Source organism: Plectropomus leopardus, chromosome 15 (genome assembly GCF_026936395.1).
Source record: "Plectropomus leopardus strain MGB_pleo_1.0 chromosome 15, ASM2693639v1, whole genome shotgun sequence".
In the NCBI taxonomy this organism is placed as follows: domain Eukaryota; kingdom Metazoa; phylum Chordata; class Actinopteri; order Perciformes; family Serranidae; genus Plectropomus; species Plectropomus leopardus.
Window position 1 is genome coordinate 3,327,468 of NC_142190.1, and position 13,619 is coordinate 3,341,086.

General features: G+C 39.3%; 1 protein-coding gene across 3 annotated transcripts in view; it reads right to left on the minus strand.

The window, feature by feature from the left end:
- The window catches only part of abr (ABR activator of RhoGEF and GTPase), a 206,390-nt gene that overhangs the window by 135,967 nt on the left and 56,804 nt on the right, over nucleotides 1–13,619 (minus strand). For 2 of the 3 annotated variants that reach the window (XM_088088944.1, XM_088088945.1), the window contains exon 2: nucleotides 262–443. In XM_088088944.1, coding sequence (XP_087945070.1) covers nucleotides 262–443 — 182 coding nt within the window. Of the gene's footprint in view, nucleotides 1–261; nucleotides 444–9,538; nucleotides 9,609–13,619 lie in introns of those variants that run through there. The other variant, XM_088088946.1, reaches the window with a different exon arrangement.

Sequence of the window (13,619 nt, forward strand, 5' to 3'; positions counted from 1 at the left end):
AAGAGGTTTCAGTATTTAACCACTTAAAACCTCCTTGAAGCTGCTTTGAGAGACTCGGCCCCTGATCAGTCATCCGGCGTGAAACCACGACCCGAAACATCCAGACTGTGATTTACAGCTCGCTCGCTCTCCATCTGTCACGTTTTCCCGTTGTCTTACAACATGTTCAAGTATGGAGGATTGCTCCTGTTGTACCTGTGTGTGTGTGTGTGTGTGTGTGTGTGTGTGTGTGTGTGTGTGTGTGTGTGTGTGTGTGCTTACCCCTGCCAGCAGGCCCTCTGGTGGTGTGGGGGAGACTGTTTCTCCGTCGGGCCCTTGGGGGGCGCACAGCTGGGGCGACATGGTGGGCGATTCATCTATATAGGGCAGCGTCTCGGAGCCATCCTGGGACTTTCCGTCCTCCGCTCCGTCCCCCTCGTATCCATCTGTGTTGTAGTTAAAGTCTGGAGGACACAGAGAGGAGATGAAGAGAAAAAGAGAGCTGATTAGCATTTCACCACAGAGAACAAGGCCAGCGCTGAATCCGGTGACTCACAACCACGACTCAGAGAGAATAAACTAGTACAGTGATATTCAACATGTGGCCCGCGGGCCAAATCTGGCTCCTGATAGGGTGCTGGGTGGCCCCTAACCATTTAATAATTTACAATAAAAATAAAGTGATTCACATTGGGAATTGTTTGTGTACTTTTAGTATAAAAAAAATGTCAGTGGAGGATCTCCCAAACCCCCCGACAGAGGTCCTAGCTGAGTCCCTAATGTCTTAGAAACAGCCTAAAATCCTAGAAATGTCCTAAAATCCAAGAAACATCATAAAATCCTGGAATTGTCCTAAAATCCTAGAAATGTCTCTAAAATCCTTAAATGTCCAATAGTCGTAGAAATGTCCTGAAATCTGAGAAATTCCTCAAAAATTCTTGAATGTCCTAAAATCCAAGAAATGTCCTAAAACCTGAGAAATGTCTCTAAACTCCTAGAAATGTCCTAAAATCCTAGAAATGTCCAAAACTTCATGGAGATATAAAATCCTAGAAACTTGTAGAAACAGCCTAAAATTATAGAAATGTCCTAAAATTATAGAAATGTCCTAAAATCTTAGAAATGTCCTAAAATCCTAGAAACACGTATGGGCCCACTGTGACTGGCCCCTGGCCTCCTGTCATTTTGCAAAAAAGTGGCCCTCAAGCAAAGCAAGTTGAGTCTCTCTTATGTAATACTCCCTCAGTTTCAAACATTGAATTTTCCTGTTATCTTCCATTTATTCTGGGAATAAAAATGTAAAAAAAAAAAAACAAGAATTGGCCAAAAATGAGCAGAAAATCAGTAAAGACTAAATTTAATCAGCCTCCGTGCTGAGGACTCTACACGTCCCTTTCTTCCTTTCAGTTAAATGTTGTTTTCATGTATCTCTGGGTTTTTCAGTGTCGGTATCGCGGTGGATATTCATGTCCAGTGACACCGCTGGCATCAGGCCGGAGTACCAGTGACAGCTCCAGTGAAAAGGAACGACGCCGACTCTGAAAAGACTCCTGCTGCTTCAGAAGAACACGCCGAAGAAAACAAGGCAATATCAAAAAAGGCAGGGAGAGATATAAAAAGCCTGTGTGAGACATAAAAAACGTTTGGTTGACACCTTTTACATCTGAAGTCTTTTTAGAGACGATGGTGAACACAAAAAAGAAGGGTTTTTTTTGTTTACTGCATGTAGAGATACCAGTTAACTAAAACTGACAGCATGCACAAACGTTTTTGGAAGTTTTCTTTAAAGTCGCTGAAAATTTAACATGGAAATTTCTCATGTGTCTCATTTAGCATCCAAAAAAATAAATCTTCATAACTGTAAAAAACAGCTTTAAAAACAGTTTATTTTGCCTTTCAAACCATGATTAAGTAATGTTATCATTTTGCCTTTCAGTCATTGGCATTAAAACATTTTTCAGCCACAAAATAAACTTCCAAATCTATCAAATGGACCCGATTCGGTAAGAAAGCTAAAAACCCAAATCTGTGTTTTTATTGAACTAAATCCCCTGCAATATGGCGCTTTCAGCGTTCTCTGTTTACTTACATTAAATGGTGCATTAGCTTTTCTATACTCATTATAGTCATTATCTGTTCTTTGTCATCACTATACACAGGCTTTTTGAAATACATATATTTAAAAATTAATATTTAAACATAACGAAGGGTCTATTTGTTATGTATAAGAAGGCAGGGGTTGGTGCAAAAAGTCAGGTCAATTTTTTTTAAGTACTGGGGACAGATTTATCTTTTTTATTTTGATTTTAGGAGGGGGCATACAACTATGAACAGCTGTACTTTCTATTTATTTTACTGTCAATTTCTAAAGAAATCACACCCTGGCCATTTGCCGTTGTTTTTTTTTTTTCTTTAAAATTTCTTTCCATTAAAAAAAACAACAGCTTTTTTTCCTTTAAAAAACCAAGAATTAAAACATTTTTTCTATGACTTTTCCAAAATTTTCAGGGTATATTGTGTTTTCCAAAACTTTTCCATGTATGGAAATTGCTACTTGCATATTCTGTTCCTTTTCCAGGTTTTTCATGACTGTTTGAACCCTGATTCAGGGTTTCTTTTTCTTTTTTTTTACTTAATGGTGTACAAAACCTGATTATCTACAAGGTGCAGTATTCATTTTATGATTTTGGAACAGGAGAAGCTTGTGTAACTATCCCAAAAATCAGTGGGCTGGTGTAAAAGCAGAATGTTTGAAAATTATGTGGGAGATGCGTAGGTGAGCCTATCTGACTGCATCCAGCCCACGCCGAGCTCAACCACCACTTCAAAGCACTAATGTGTGTGAATCCACCATCCTGCAGACATGCGTGTGCTCAGGAGAGTGTGTGCGTGTGTGTGTGTGTGTGTGTGTGTGTGTGTGTGTGTGTGTGTGTGTGTGTTCGTGTGTGTAAGAATACCAGACAACTCTAACGAGCCACAAATGCGAACTAATTGAAAAATAAAAGCAGGGGTCAATCCCCACTGGGACGACACACACCATCAAGCTAATGCTGATGGGTGCCGAGAGTGGCCGACACGCCGCCGTCTGTCACCTTCTGACACGCACCGTAAACCGGCTGGACCGCCCACCTGCCAATCAAATAACTCCCTTCATCTGTTGGTTGCATGTATGTGGTCACAGATACCATATGGTTTTTCTGGAGCTGTTGGGCAAACAGCAGACGAACGGTGCATTCGAGCTGATTCGCCGAAGCGTGCAGAGAAAACAGAGAAGCTGCAAGATGACACGACACGAGACGTATAACTGTGAGGACGGGGTTAAAAAACTGAGGTGGGGTCATTTGTCCGACTCCAAGTGTGCTGTGATCGTGACAGAAAAAAGATCTGCTCTTCAAATATGTGAGCGTGTTTGTTTTCCCTCTCGTCCATCTGTTCCCTCTCTGGCTCTTCTGCACACCTTCTGGCCTCCTGACAGGCGAGCTTATTCCACTCTGCTCAAGTTGTGAGTGTGTGTGAGCGCGAGATGACAACAGAAAACTGTTCATGTTATCTGAGAAATTAACTTAATGATAGACGCTTGATGTGATGTTTAAGACAGATCGTCTTCTGAGAAGAAGTCCATATTTGAAAGTTGAGACTTGATCAGTCGCGTTATTACTTAAATTACCAATCAGATTTCAGCTGTCTGCTCCGACCTTAAAAAACGGATCATTTTAGTTTCATCACGGTTGAGTCTCAATTCACAAATTCTCCTCCCGCAAAGACGAGGCAGAACTACACAAAAGAGTGTCGTCCACATAAAAATATAAGTTTATATTGCCAACATTGCAGCACAAATTATTTATATAATCGTAAATAAAATAGGACCCAATATTGACCCTTGTGGGACACCGTTTTGCATATTCAAAAAGCTAGAAAACACACCATTACCTTGGACACTTTGCAATCTACCGCTCAAGTAGTTTTCAAACCGCCAAAACGTTTTGAGGGACAGCCCTGTGTGTCCTAAAATCCTAGAAATGTCCAAAAATCTGAGAAATGTCCTAATATCCTAGAGACTAGAAATTTCCTAAACTCAGAGAAACTAGTTAAAACCCTAGAAATATACTAAAATCCTAGAAACATGTATGGGGCTGCTGTGGCCCTTGGCCTCCCTGTCACTTTGCAAATGTGGCCCCCAGGCAAAGCAGCCTTTTTTAGTACGTCCTAAATTTCAAACACTGAATTCTCCTGGTACTTAATTCTGGAAATAATCATGTGGAAAACCATAAAAAAATTAGCTAATAATCTCACTGGCCTGGCATGCATACTTCAGCGTTTTTGGTTGTTTTTGCAGATCTGTGTACACGAGGAATGTTTTCACAACATGAACGTGGATTTTTTTTTTAAATGACGAGGAAAGACTTTTTCGTTTTTAGCAGTTCTCGTCCAAACATTAGTTTATATGAAGAGAGAAGCATCCTTAAAATTGAACACAGGGCGAGACACGGCCACTGGAAGCTTAAAATCCTGGGATTATCGGGATAACCCTGTGGATGGACAGCGCAGAAAGCCTTACACGGTGCACTCAACAAAGAAGTCACATCTCGCACCAGCGTCTGTTCCATCTTTTACAAAAATGTAGGCCACGATTCCTTTGCAGAGACATCAATAGGCTGCAGAAATCATTCAGAAATACATGCCTGCTGTGCTGAGCGGGGGTTAGTCCATCACTGAGGACACAGTCTGAGCATTGCAGACAAAGCAGAGCAAATACTCGGCTCTCCGGACCATGACAACAACGTGCACACACACGTGCACGAGCTGCATGCTTCTAGCGTCCTCACAGTCTCTTGAACTCTCTGATATTTAATGTCAGCTTAGTATGCATTGAGTGCTAAACTGTTAATGTGGATCGTTTTGTGTGTTTAAACGAATCTCTGAGAGCAATTTGGTGTGCGAGTGGTCATTATTTCTACTCATTAGTACATAGTACATAGTACATAGTCGGATTAGACAGATAATAATGCAAGACGGGGTGAGACACAGAGACAGACCCAGAGACAAAAGAGGGGTGAGACTGTGAAAATGTCTTATCCGCCTGGTGGCTGCTGCTCGACCAATCAGGGAGGAGATCAGACCCAAAACAGTCAGTCAAAACAACGGAGAACATGGAGACAGACAGAAAGACTCACTGATAATCAATACATCAGCCTCAGGACGCGTCAGTTATTCTGCCCATGATACACATGCACGGATATTTCTGCAATTACAGTGAATTAAAAGTTAGATATTTTCGTAAATAAAAATAAAGTTAACTTCCCTGACAAGGGCTGCACAATTTATATATAATAATTGCAATCACTCTGATATTAACCCTTTAACACCTGGATTTACTTTTTTTGTGGTGCATTCAGACGCGTTTCGAACCAATTAAATTTGTTAAACTTGAGAAACTTGGCTTGATTTATTTTAAATACATGAAAAAAATGCAATGAGCAACTTGACTACAACTGTCCCACCAACTGATTTTTTTAAAAAAAGAAGAAAAAAAAGGTCAAGGGTGAAAAATAGGGAAAAAAGTGTAAGGAAAACTACATTTATATATCTTATAAGTGTTTAAAATTATTGTACAGAAAGAAAACAGATTTTTTTTTTTTTTGTAACCTTTTAGTAATTGGGATTTGACACTTAATCTTTTATTTAATTAACAATTATCTTGATAATCAATTGATTGTTGTTTTTCAAGCAAAATTGGCAAAAATCTGACATATTATGGTTGTAAAATTTGAGATTTTTTTCCCTTTCTCTTTCTGTCTTTCTTTACAAAAGAGTACATTTAATATTTTTGGGATTTGGAAACAAAGAAAGACATTTGATCACCTTTGACCCTAGAATTTTGTAAGAGGCTTTTTCTTTTTTTTTTTAACAAACAATTAATCATGAAAATAATCTAAAGATTAATCAGCAGTTAATAAAATCATTAGTTGCATCCTTAATTGGCTTTATCAGGTCAGCTATATTGATATATAAAGCCTTTTTTTACCAATAATAGCAATGATATCTTTTAAAAAAATATTTAATGCACAAGACATATAAATGATCAGTTTTACACTTAAGGACTGTCATGAGTTTGGTTAAAGCTTTCTTAGCAGTGAAACATATTAACGTCACTGAAGTCCACTTCTGTATTGACATATTTCTGTCATAATCGGGTCACTTCTCCAAGTTTGATAAAATTATAAAGAACAGAGCTCATAATAAAGGTAAATTCTAGTCGCAGATGTGCTTCCTGAACAGCAGTAAACTTCTGCAGTTTGACGGGACTACACTACACAACTACACCAAACCATCAGATAACAAAGAGGAAGAGAGGTTTACAGCGAAGGAGGAAATGGTTTAATGCAGGTGAGAGTTCATTGTTTGAAGGCCAGAAAGCAGGAATTTAAAAATGTAACAATCTTATCAAAAGTGTGTGAAAAATAAATGACACAAAAGAAGTTGCGCAAATAATATTACAGTGCAAACGTGCCCATAAAGTTTTGCAGCTGAGTGCAGTTTGCAAAGTCTAATGTCGCCTTTGCACCGACAAAACAACAGCAGAACGATGACACAGAGCAGAAGAAAACAGGCAAATAATTTAAATGTAAAGAGAGAAGCTGTATTTGGGACTTAATATCCCATCTGTCAGTGCGCTTTGGTCAACCACCAGTTCTGTAATCATTTCAGTGTGTGTCTGTTTGCACTGATCTTTGTGATGTGAACTGTTTTTGCAGTGAGGCTCATTTAAACAGAAAGGGGACAACTTTTGCACCAAATCTAAGAATATTATCTCATTTAAGTATTTGCAATAGCACAGGAGGACCAAGACACTATTTGCTTAGCAGTTATTGGTGAATTTAACTTTCTGTGGGTGCTTTGGGAATTACTTTCTTTTATCATCATTTATTTTAAATAGATTTTCTTTCATCTGTCTTGACAAGTGTTGAAGCTGACAGCAGTGTGGTTCAGTGCATGTTTTTATTCAGTTGTAGCAGAGCAGCTGTTCTGATCCTTTAGGGCCCCCCAACCATTTTCTAACTCACAATAAAATAAAGTGATTCACGAAGGGAATTGTTTTTGTACTTTTAGTATACATAAAGTGCCAGAGTGCATAAAACAGCATAAAAATAGAGCTCGTATCATTAAATAAAAGTGCGAGTGGAGGATCCCCTCCACGCTCCGACAGAGGTCCTAGCAAAGACCCTAAAATCCAAAAATCTAAGAAAAAGTAAATCCTGAAGTATTAGAAATGTCCTACAATCCTAGGAATGTTCGAAAATCCTGAAATCTTCCAAAAAATTCCAGAACCATCCTAAAATCCTAGAAATGTCCTACAATCCTGCAAACATCCTAAAATCCCAAAAGTCTCATAAAAACGCATAATCGTCCTGAAACCCTAGAAACGTCCTAAGATCCTGGAAATGTCCCAAAACACTTTGCAAAAGTGGCCCTTAAGCAAATCAAGTTCAGTGGACCTACATTCGGGTTTGTGTCCCACAAAAAAGAAGATTTATGTCCTCCTCACATGTTGCATATGTCTACAGGTACGTCCAGTTTTTAGGGGACTAAGTTGGTAAAATCAGTAATTTACAAGAGATAAAGTAAAGAGAAGAAAGCGTCTTAAAAGAAACAATTTTCTTTTGTGTAAATGTGTTTCTTTTGTGTTTTTCTATCCTGTTAATCATTTTAGTACCCTTGAGATTTGAGTCCTTGGGGAGGCTGGTATAAAGACTATTGTATCGTCTGAATGGGAGTCTTTTTATCGACACACGTCTGTTACATCAGTCATTCTATGCTTTTTTTTTTAAATACTCCTCCCAATTATATATAAATAAATTAAATATTACAGTTAATGAGCTACAAAGCTCACTGTAAATGAATATATTCATCCTCGCTTTGCCTCAGAAGTCTTTGGTTCAATGAGAAGTACCGATTTCACAAAATAATTTCCAAACATCACTCGGCTGCATTGCTGTTTTGCTGCGTTGCTAAAACAGTGCAATAGTCTCAGTGCTCACATGTGCACGAGCCCATACATGCACGTGTTCATACGCACACGCTCTGACGGGCTGAAATGTCCGCCGCCTCAGCTCAGCTAATGCACCCTGACAATCCCCTTGTGTGACAAACACAGAAATCAATGCTGCGCTGTCGGTCCACGGAGGGGATTCATCAGCCCGAACGTGTCATTACTGTTCAATAGAGCGGTCCCCAAACAAACACATTTACAGGGTTAAAATGGGGACAAGCTGAACATGACACGTGATTAAACAGGAGATAACTTTGAGTAAAAGGATTGACTAACGTGCAGAGGTGGAGGATCCCACTGAGAAATCAATACAGACTCATTCTGATGCATCACTGCAGAGAAGTGACACTTTAGTGTCCAGAGGAAAATGTTGGCATTGTATGTTTCTGCCAGGAATACGTTACAGGTTTCTTACATATTATGTCAAACCTTTTCCCAGCTGCTTTCAATGCAAAAAACATAGCTAAAGTTTTGTAGCAGCTTGTCTGTTTTTCCAGCTGCTTTTAAGGGACCAAATCCAGGTGCTCTGAAACGACCTATTACTCTCTTTCAAGGCTTCAAGTGTGGGTGTTTTGTAGCTACCTAACTGTGCTTTTCCAGAGGAATTTTAGGCACTAAACATAGATAGTTTTGTAGCAACCCATCATTTTCTCATGGCACGTTTAGCAAAAAACATAGGTCTTTTGTAGCAACCAATCAGTCTTTATCCAGTAGCTCGTTAAGCACTAAACGTGAATGTTTTGTAGCCACACGGCTGTTTTTCTAGTGGGTTCTTAGGCAACAAATGGTGTTTTGTAGCAACCTGTCACTATTTCCACTGGATCTGAGGCAACAAATGTGGTTGCTTTGTCGCAACAAGTCACTCTTCTCCAGTGGCTTTTAGGCACAAAAGGGGCTGAATTGTAGCGGCCAGTCACTCTTTTTCCAGCAGCTTTTTAAGCACCAAACTTGGGTGTTTCGTAGTAACCCATAAGTCTTTTTCCAGAGGTTATTGAGGCACCAAACATGGGTGTTCTGAAGCAAAATGTCTTTTTTTTCCAGCAGCTTTTAACTACCAAAATACATGGGTGTTTTGTGGCAACCTATCTGTCTTTTCCCAGCTGCTTTATAGGCACAAAATAGGGGTTTTTGTGACCTACTAGTCTCCTAATAGTGTTAAAAACCTTTTATTTTTACTGAGACATTACCGCTTTTCAAGTGTGGATAGCACTGCAAAAAGCAGGTATTTGAAGCTAAAACGTGATCTTTTCCAAACGATAACCAAGTCTTTTTTGTCCTGTAACCCAACCACACATTAACCACAGCGTTGTTTTCAAGGTTTCTGCTACATAACAACATGCAAATATAACATATCCTTAGTTTGCAGAAACATTATGCAAAATTTTACTACAGACTGAGTTGGAAGTGGACCTACAAGAGGCTGTCAAGATCAGCTCACACACACACACACATATATTTATATATATCCACAGTCCAGAGAAACTACAAAAACAGGGTGGCCCGACTCACCATTGCTGGAAAGGAGAGATCGAATGACGCACGCGGCCTCGAAGAAGAAAGCCATGAGTGCGCTGACGTGTTGTTTGACCTAAACACCTTCACTGGCAGCCGTCTATGTCACTAAGGCAGTCGGGCAAACGTTATGTCACAACTTAAGTCCCGCTGGTCCCATTTTTCTGACTCAAATTCAACAACACGGAGTGAGAAGCTGACTCAACTCTACTGCCACAGGAGTGATGTGAAAATAAAGAGAGCTGCTCGCCGCTGAATACTTCCACTGATGTAAAACCTCTCAGATAGCACTCGTTCAAATGAAGGCAACAATGCTGCATTCACAAACACCCGCAGCCGAGGAGGAAGCACCAAACCCATGCACACATAAAACCAGCAGTTACTGTACATAAAATGCTCTGAGTATATCAGTGTGTTTCTCTGTTGACTGAATGATGTTGCTTTATTTCCAAACAGGCCAATAAAGACTGTCCTCTTGTAGTTTATGGGGAAAAAAATCAACAGTGTGGGTGTTCATGCATGATGTTTAGGTAAACACCGTGTACTGTCCTATGAGGAACCAACCAAAACTGGCTTTCTGGTTCATATAATTTTAACAACCACCCAAACCAAACACTGCTGCAGCGGAGCCGTCTGCAGATTGGTGCTTTGGATTTTTCATTTGGAAATTATTCAAATGATGTTGCTGCAAACTAACACAGCATCCAGCAAGCCTACTGATTAACTATTTATTGGACTATTTGAATACATACTTGCTTTTACAAGACACCCAAACAACTCCACAATGTAGTGACTCAGTGAATCATTTGTCAGCTGTAATACAGAGCTGCACTGGAGACGGAGTCACAGAGATGTTATTGCAAAGGTTTTCCTTGTAAAAAAATAAACAAATGAAAAGGTCATACTGAGGGTTCAGGGCCTGAAATGGACACAAAGTTGACCTTCATGGGTGCAATGGCCGACCTGACAGTCTCTGGATAGCTAAAAGCCATCAGTGCACATTAGAAGATGTAACTTCAGTGCCACTAAAATGCTGAGCAAGAGCTGACAGCCATAACTGTACTGTACCATTAGCTCAGCTGAGATGCCAGCAGTGGAGACCACAGAGCTACTGGAACAGCTGTTCCAAACTGGTCACTCCAAAGGGGTCCAGATTTCTCCTCAGTCACCGGGCTGGGGTCCGCATGTTAGATAAAATACCAAATTTTTAGTTTCATTTTACAAAATGTAAATGACAAGTTGGCTAAGAACACAAATAAATTTAAAAAATGTTGCAAGAATGAACAGCAAGCACAGTGGGTTTTAAATGTGGGCGTTTTGTAATGAAACATCGTTGTTTCAAGCAACAATTTAAGCACCAAAAGTAAAGGTTTTGAAGCAACCTTTTTTTTTTGCCCCACGCCGTTTTAGGCATCAAACATAGGTGGCTTTTGGCAACCCTCCTGTGTTTTTCCAGCAGATTTTTAGGCACCAAACATTGGTGTTTTATAGCGATGTTTTTTTTTTTTTTGCTTGTTTTATTTGTTTGTTTTTAGCAACTTTTAAGCACCAAATGTAGGTAATTTGTGGCAACCTGTCACTGTTTTTCCAGCAGCAATTTTCATTTTTTTAATGTTTTGTAGCACCTAGTCTGTTTTTCCAGTGTTTTTTAGTCATCAAACTTAGGTGTTTTGCAGCAAACTGTCTGTTTTTCCCCGTTTTTAGGCACCAGATGTAGGTGGTTTTTAGGTGACCCTACTGTATTTTTCCGGCGGCTTTTTAGGCATCAAACCTTGGTATTTTGAAGCGAAATACAGGGCCTCTTCACTGTTTTTTTGTTTGTTTGTTTTTTAAGCAACTTTCAGACACCAAAAATGAGTATTTTGTAGCGACTAGTCTGTTTTTCCAGTGTTTGTCAGGCATCAAACAGGTGTTTTGTAGCGCTGCAGAGTTGAGGAGCATCTGTGGCTTGTCCACATGTCTGACTTTCACTCGACTGCATTTCATTCTGGTGTATTCAGACTGTGGGAATGTCTAAGTAAATGCAAAGAAAAAAAAGAACAGTTTTGTTTATTTAATACTGAGGGACTGACTCCAAAACCTGACATGTCAGCTGACATTTTATAATTCTGTAATACTGGAGAGATCACATTATGAAACTTGTGACGCAACATCATTTGGGCCAAATACTCATGAGATTAAAAAACATCAACAAGCAACAAAAACAGACCAGGAAATTAAAAACACATCGCCGAGATTAGAGATCTTTCAGGGTTTTTCCCTCATATTTTAATACCAAACACACACATGATGTATTTGATGTTGTTCTCTCTCTCTGGACCTCCTCTGTGCTCAACATGATGCTTTGGGAAATTAGAGCAGCCCATGAGGAAACACAGACGCTCTCACTGTGTCACTCACATTACAGAAACATGCTCTACACAATTACTCACAGGCTCTGCTGTGTGTGGATGGGTTCAGATCAATGAGGCTGCAGTTAATGAGGAATGGCTCGCACCGGAAAACAGGGTAAACACACACACACACACACACACACACACACACACACACACACACACACACACACACACAGACACATAGATCGGCAATTGCAGAATTGCTTGCTTCAGCGTCTGCATAAGTCTTTGTGACAGAGTCCACAGTGTTTAAATTTGCCTCGTGGGGAGAAAACTACCTCAGCAGTTTCAGAGCAACTAGTTTCACACGTGGAAGAAAATGTATTACGAAAAGATCAGAGTGAATTCACTAAATCAAATCAGAAAAAAAATTAAATGCTGCCAGTGTTTTCCTCACAGTGTGGAGCAATAATACAAATGTCAGTGTATTAAATAAATGTAGAATACTGCTTGTCAATCCGACGCCATTTATTATTTCCATCTGACACCTTAAAGCAGGGATACTTAACTTACTGCCCGCAGGCTAAATTTGGCTCCCGATAACGGCTGGGTGGCTCCCAACTATTTTCAGTTCAAAATGAAAATAAAGTCATTCACACTGGGAAGTGTTTTTGTACTTTTAATATACATAACGAGCCAGTGTGCATAAAACAGCATCAAAATAGCTTGTTTATCAAAAAAGTGGCAGTGAAAGATCAGCCACACTCTCCGACAGGGGTCCTAGCTAAGACCTCCTAAAATCCTAGAAACGTCATAAAATAAGAGAAGTTTCCTAAAATCCCAGATATGTCCTGAAATCAGAAAATCCAAGAAATGTCCTAAAATCCTACAAATGTGCAAAAATCCTAGAAATGTCCTGAAATTCTTTAAACGTCATAAAACCCAAAAAACGTCCTGCAATCCCTGATATATCCAAAACTCCTAAAATGTCCTAAAATCCTAGAAATATCCTAAATTCCTAGAAACATCATAAAATCCAAGAAACATCCTAAAACCAAGAAACTATAACACAGCTATAATATGAACGTCTGGGCATTAAATAAATGAAGATTAATGGCTGTCAGTGCATGATGCCATTTATTATATCCATTTGACTCCTTGGAGATTTCTGACTCTGAAATGTGACATTTAAGCGTGAACCGCTGAACAATCGCCTTTTCAGGGAAATGCAAATAAAGATAAATTTCCATGATGCTTTTCATAACGTCACACTCTGGTTATGGTCTGTCCTCCAGGTTAGATTTTAAAACAAGTGAGTGAGTGAGTGCAGCACTTTTCAGCAGCCGACTTTTCCCCGAGTGCAGCTGCATTTATTGCCAAAAATGAGGACACGATGACAAAACATAAAGCAGCAGACTAAACGAGAGCTAGATTGACTGTTTTAAGGAAATAGCTGGAATTTGATTTTCATAAAAAGTCAGAATCCCTCCTAAAAACCTAGAAAATAATAACTGATGATATGTTGAAGTTATTTGTGGTTATCATGATAACAAAGAAGCGCAAAACCTCCTATGTGATCCTTTAAAGGCTAACTTTCGAATTTTTCAACCCTATTATTTAGTCTACCTGACTAAAGGAAACAATTTTTAAAATTGGTCCAGGATTGAACGAGAGGGCTGCAGCCAGCTCAGATGTTAATATATTTTTTCTTTACCAATTTTCGGCAATTTAAAAAAAACAAA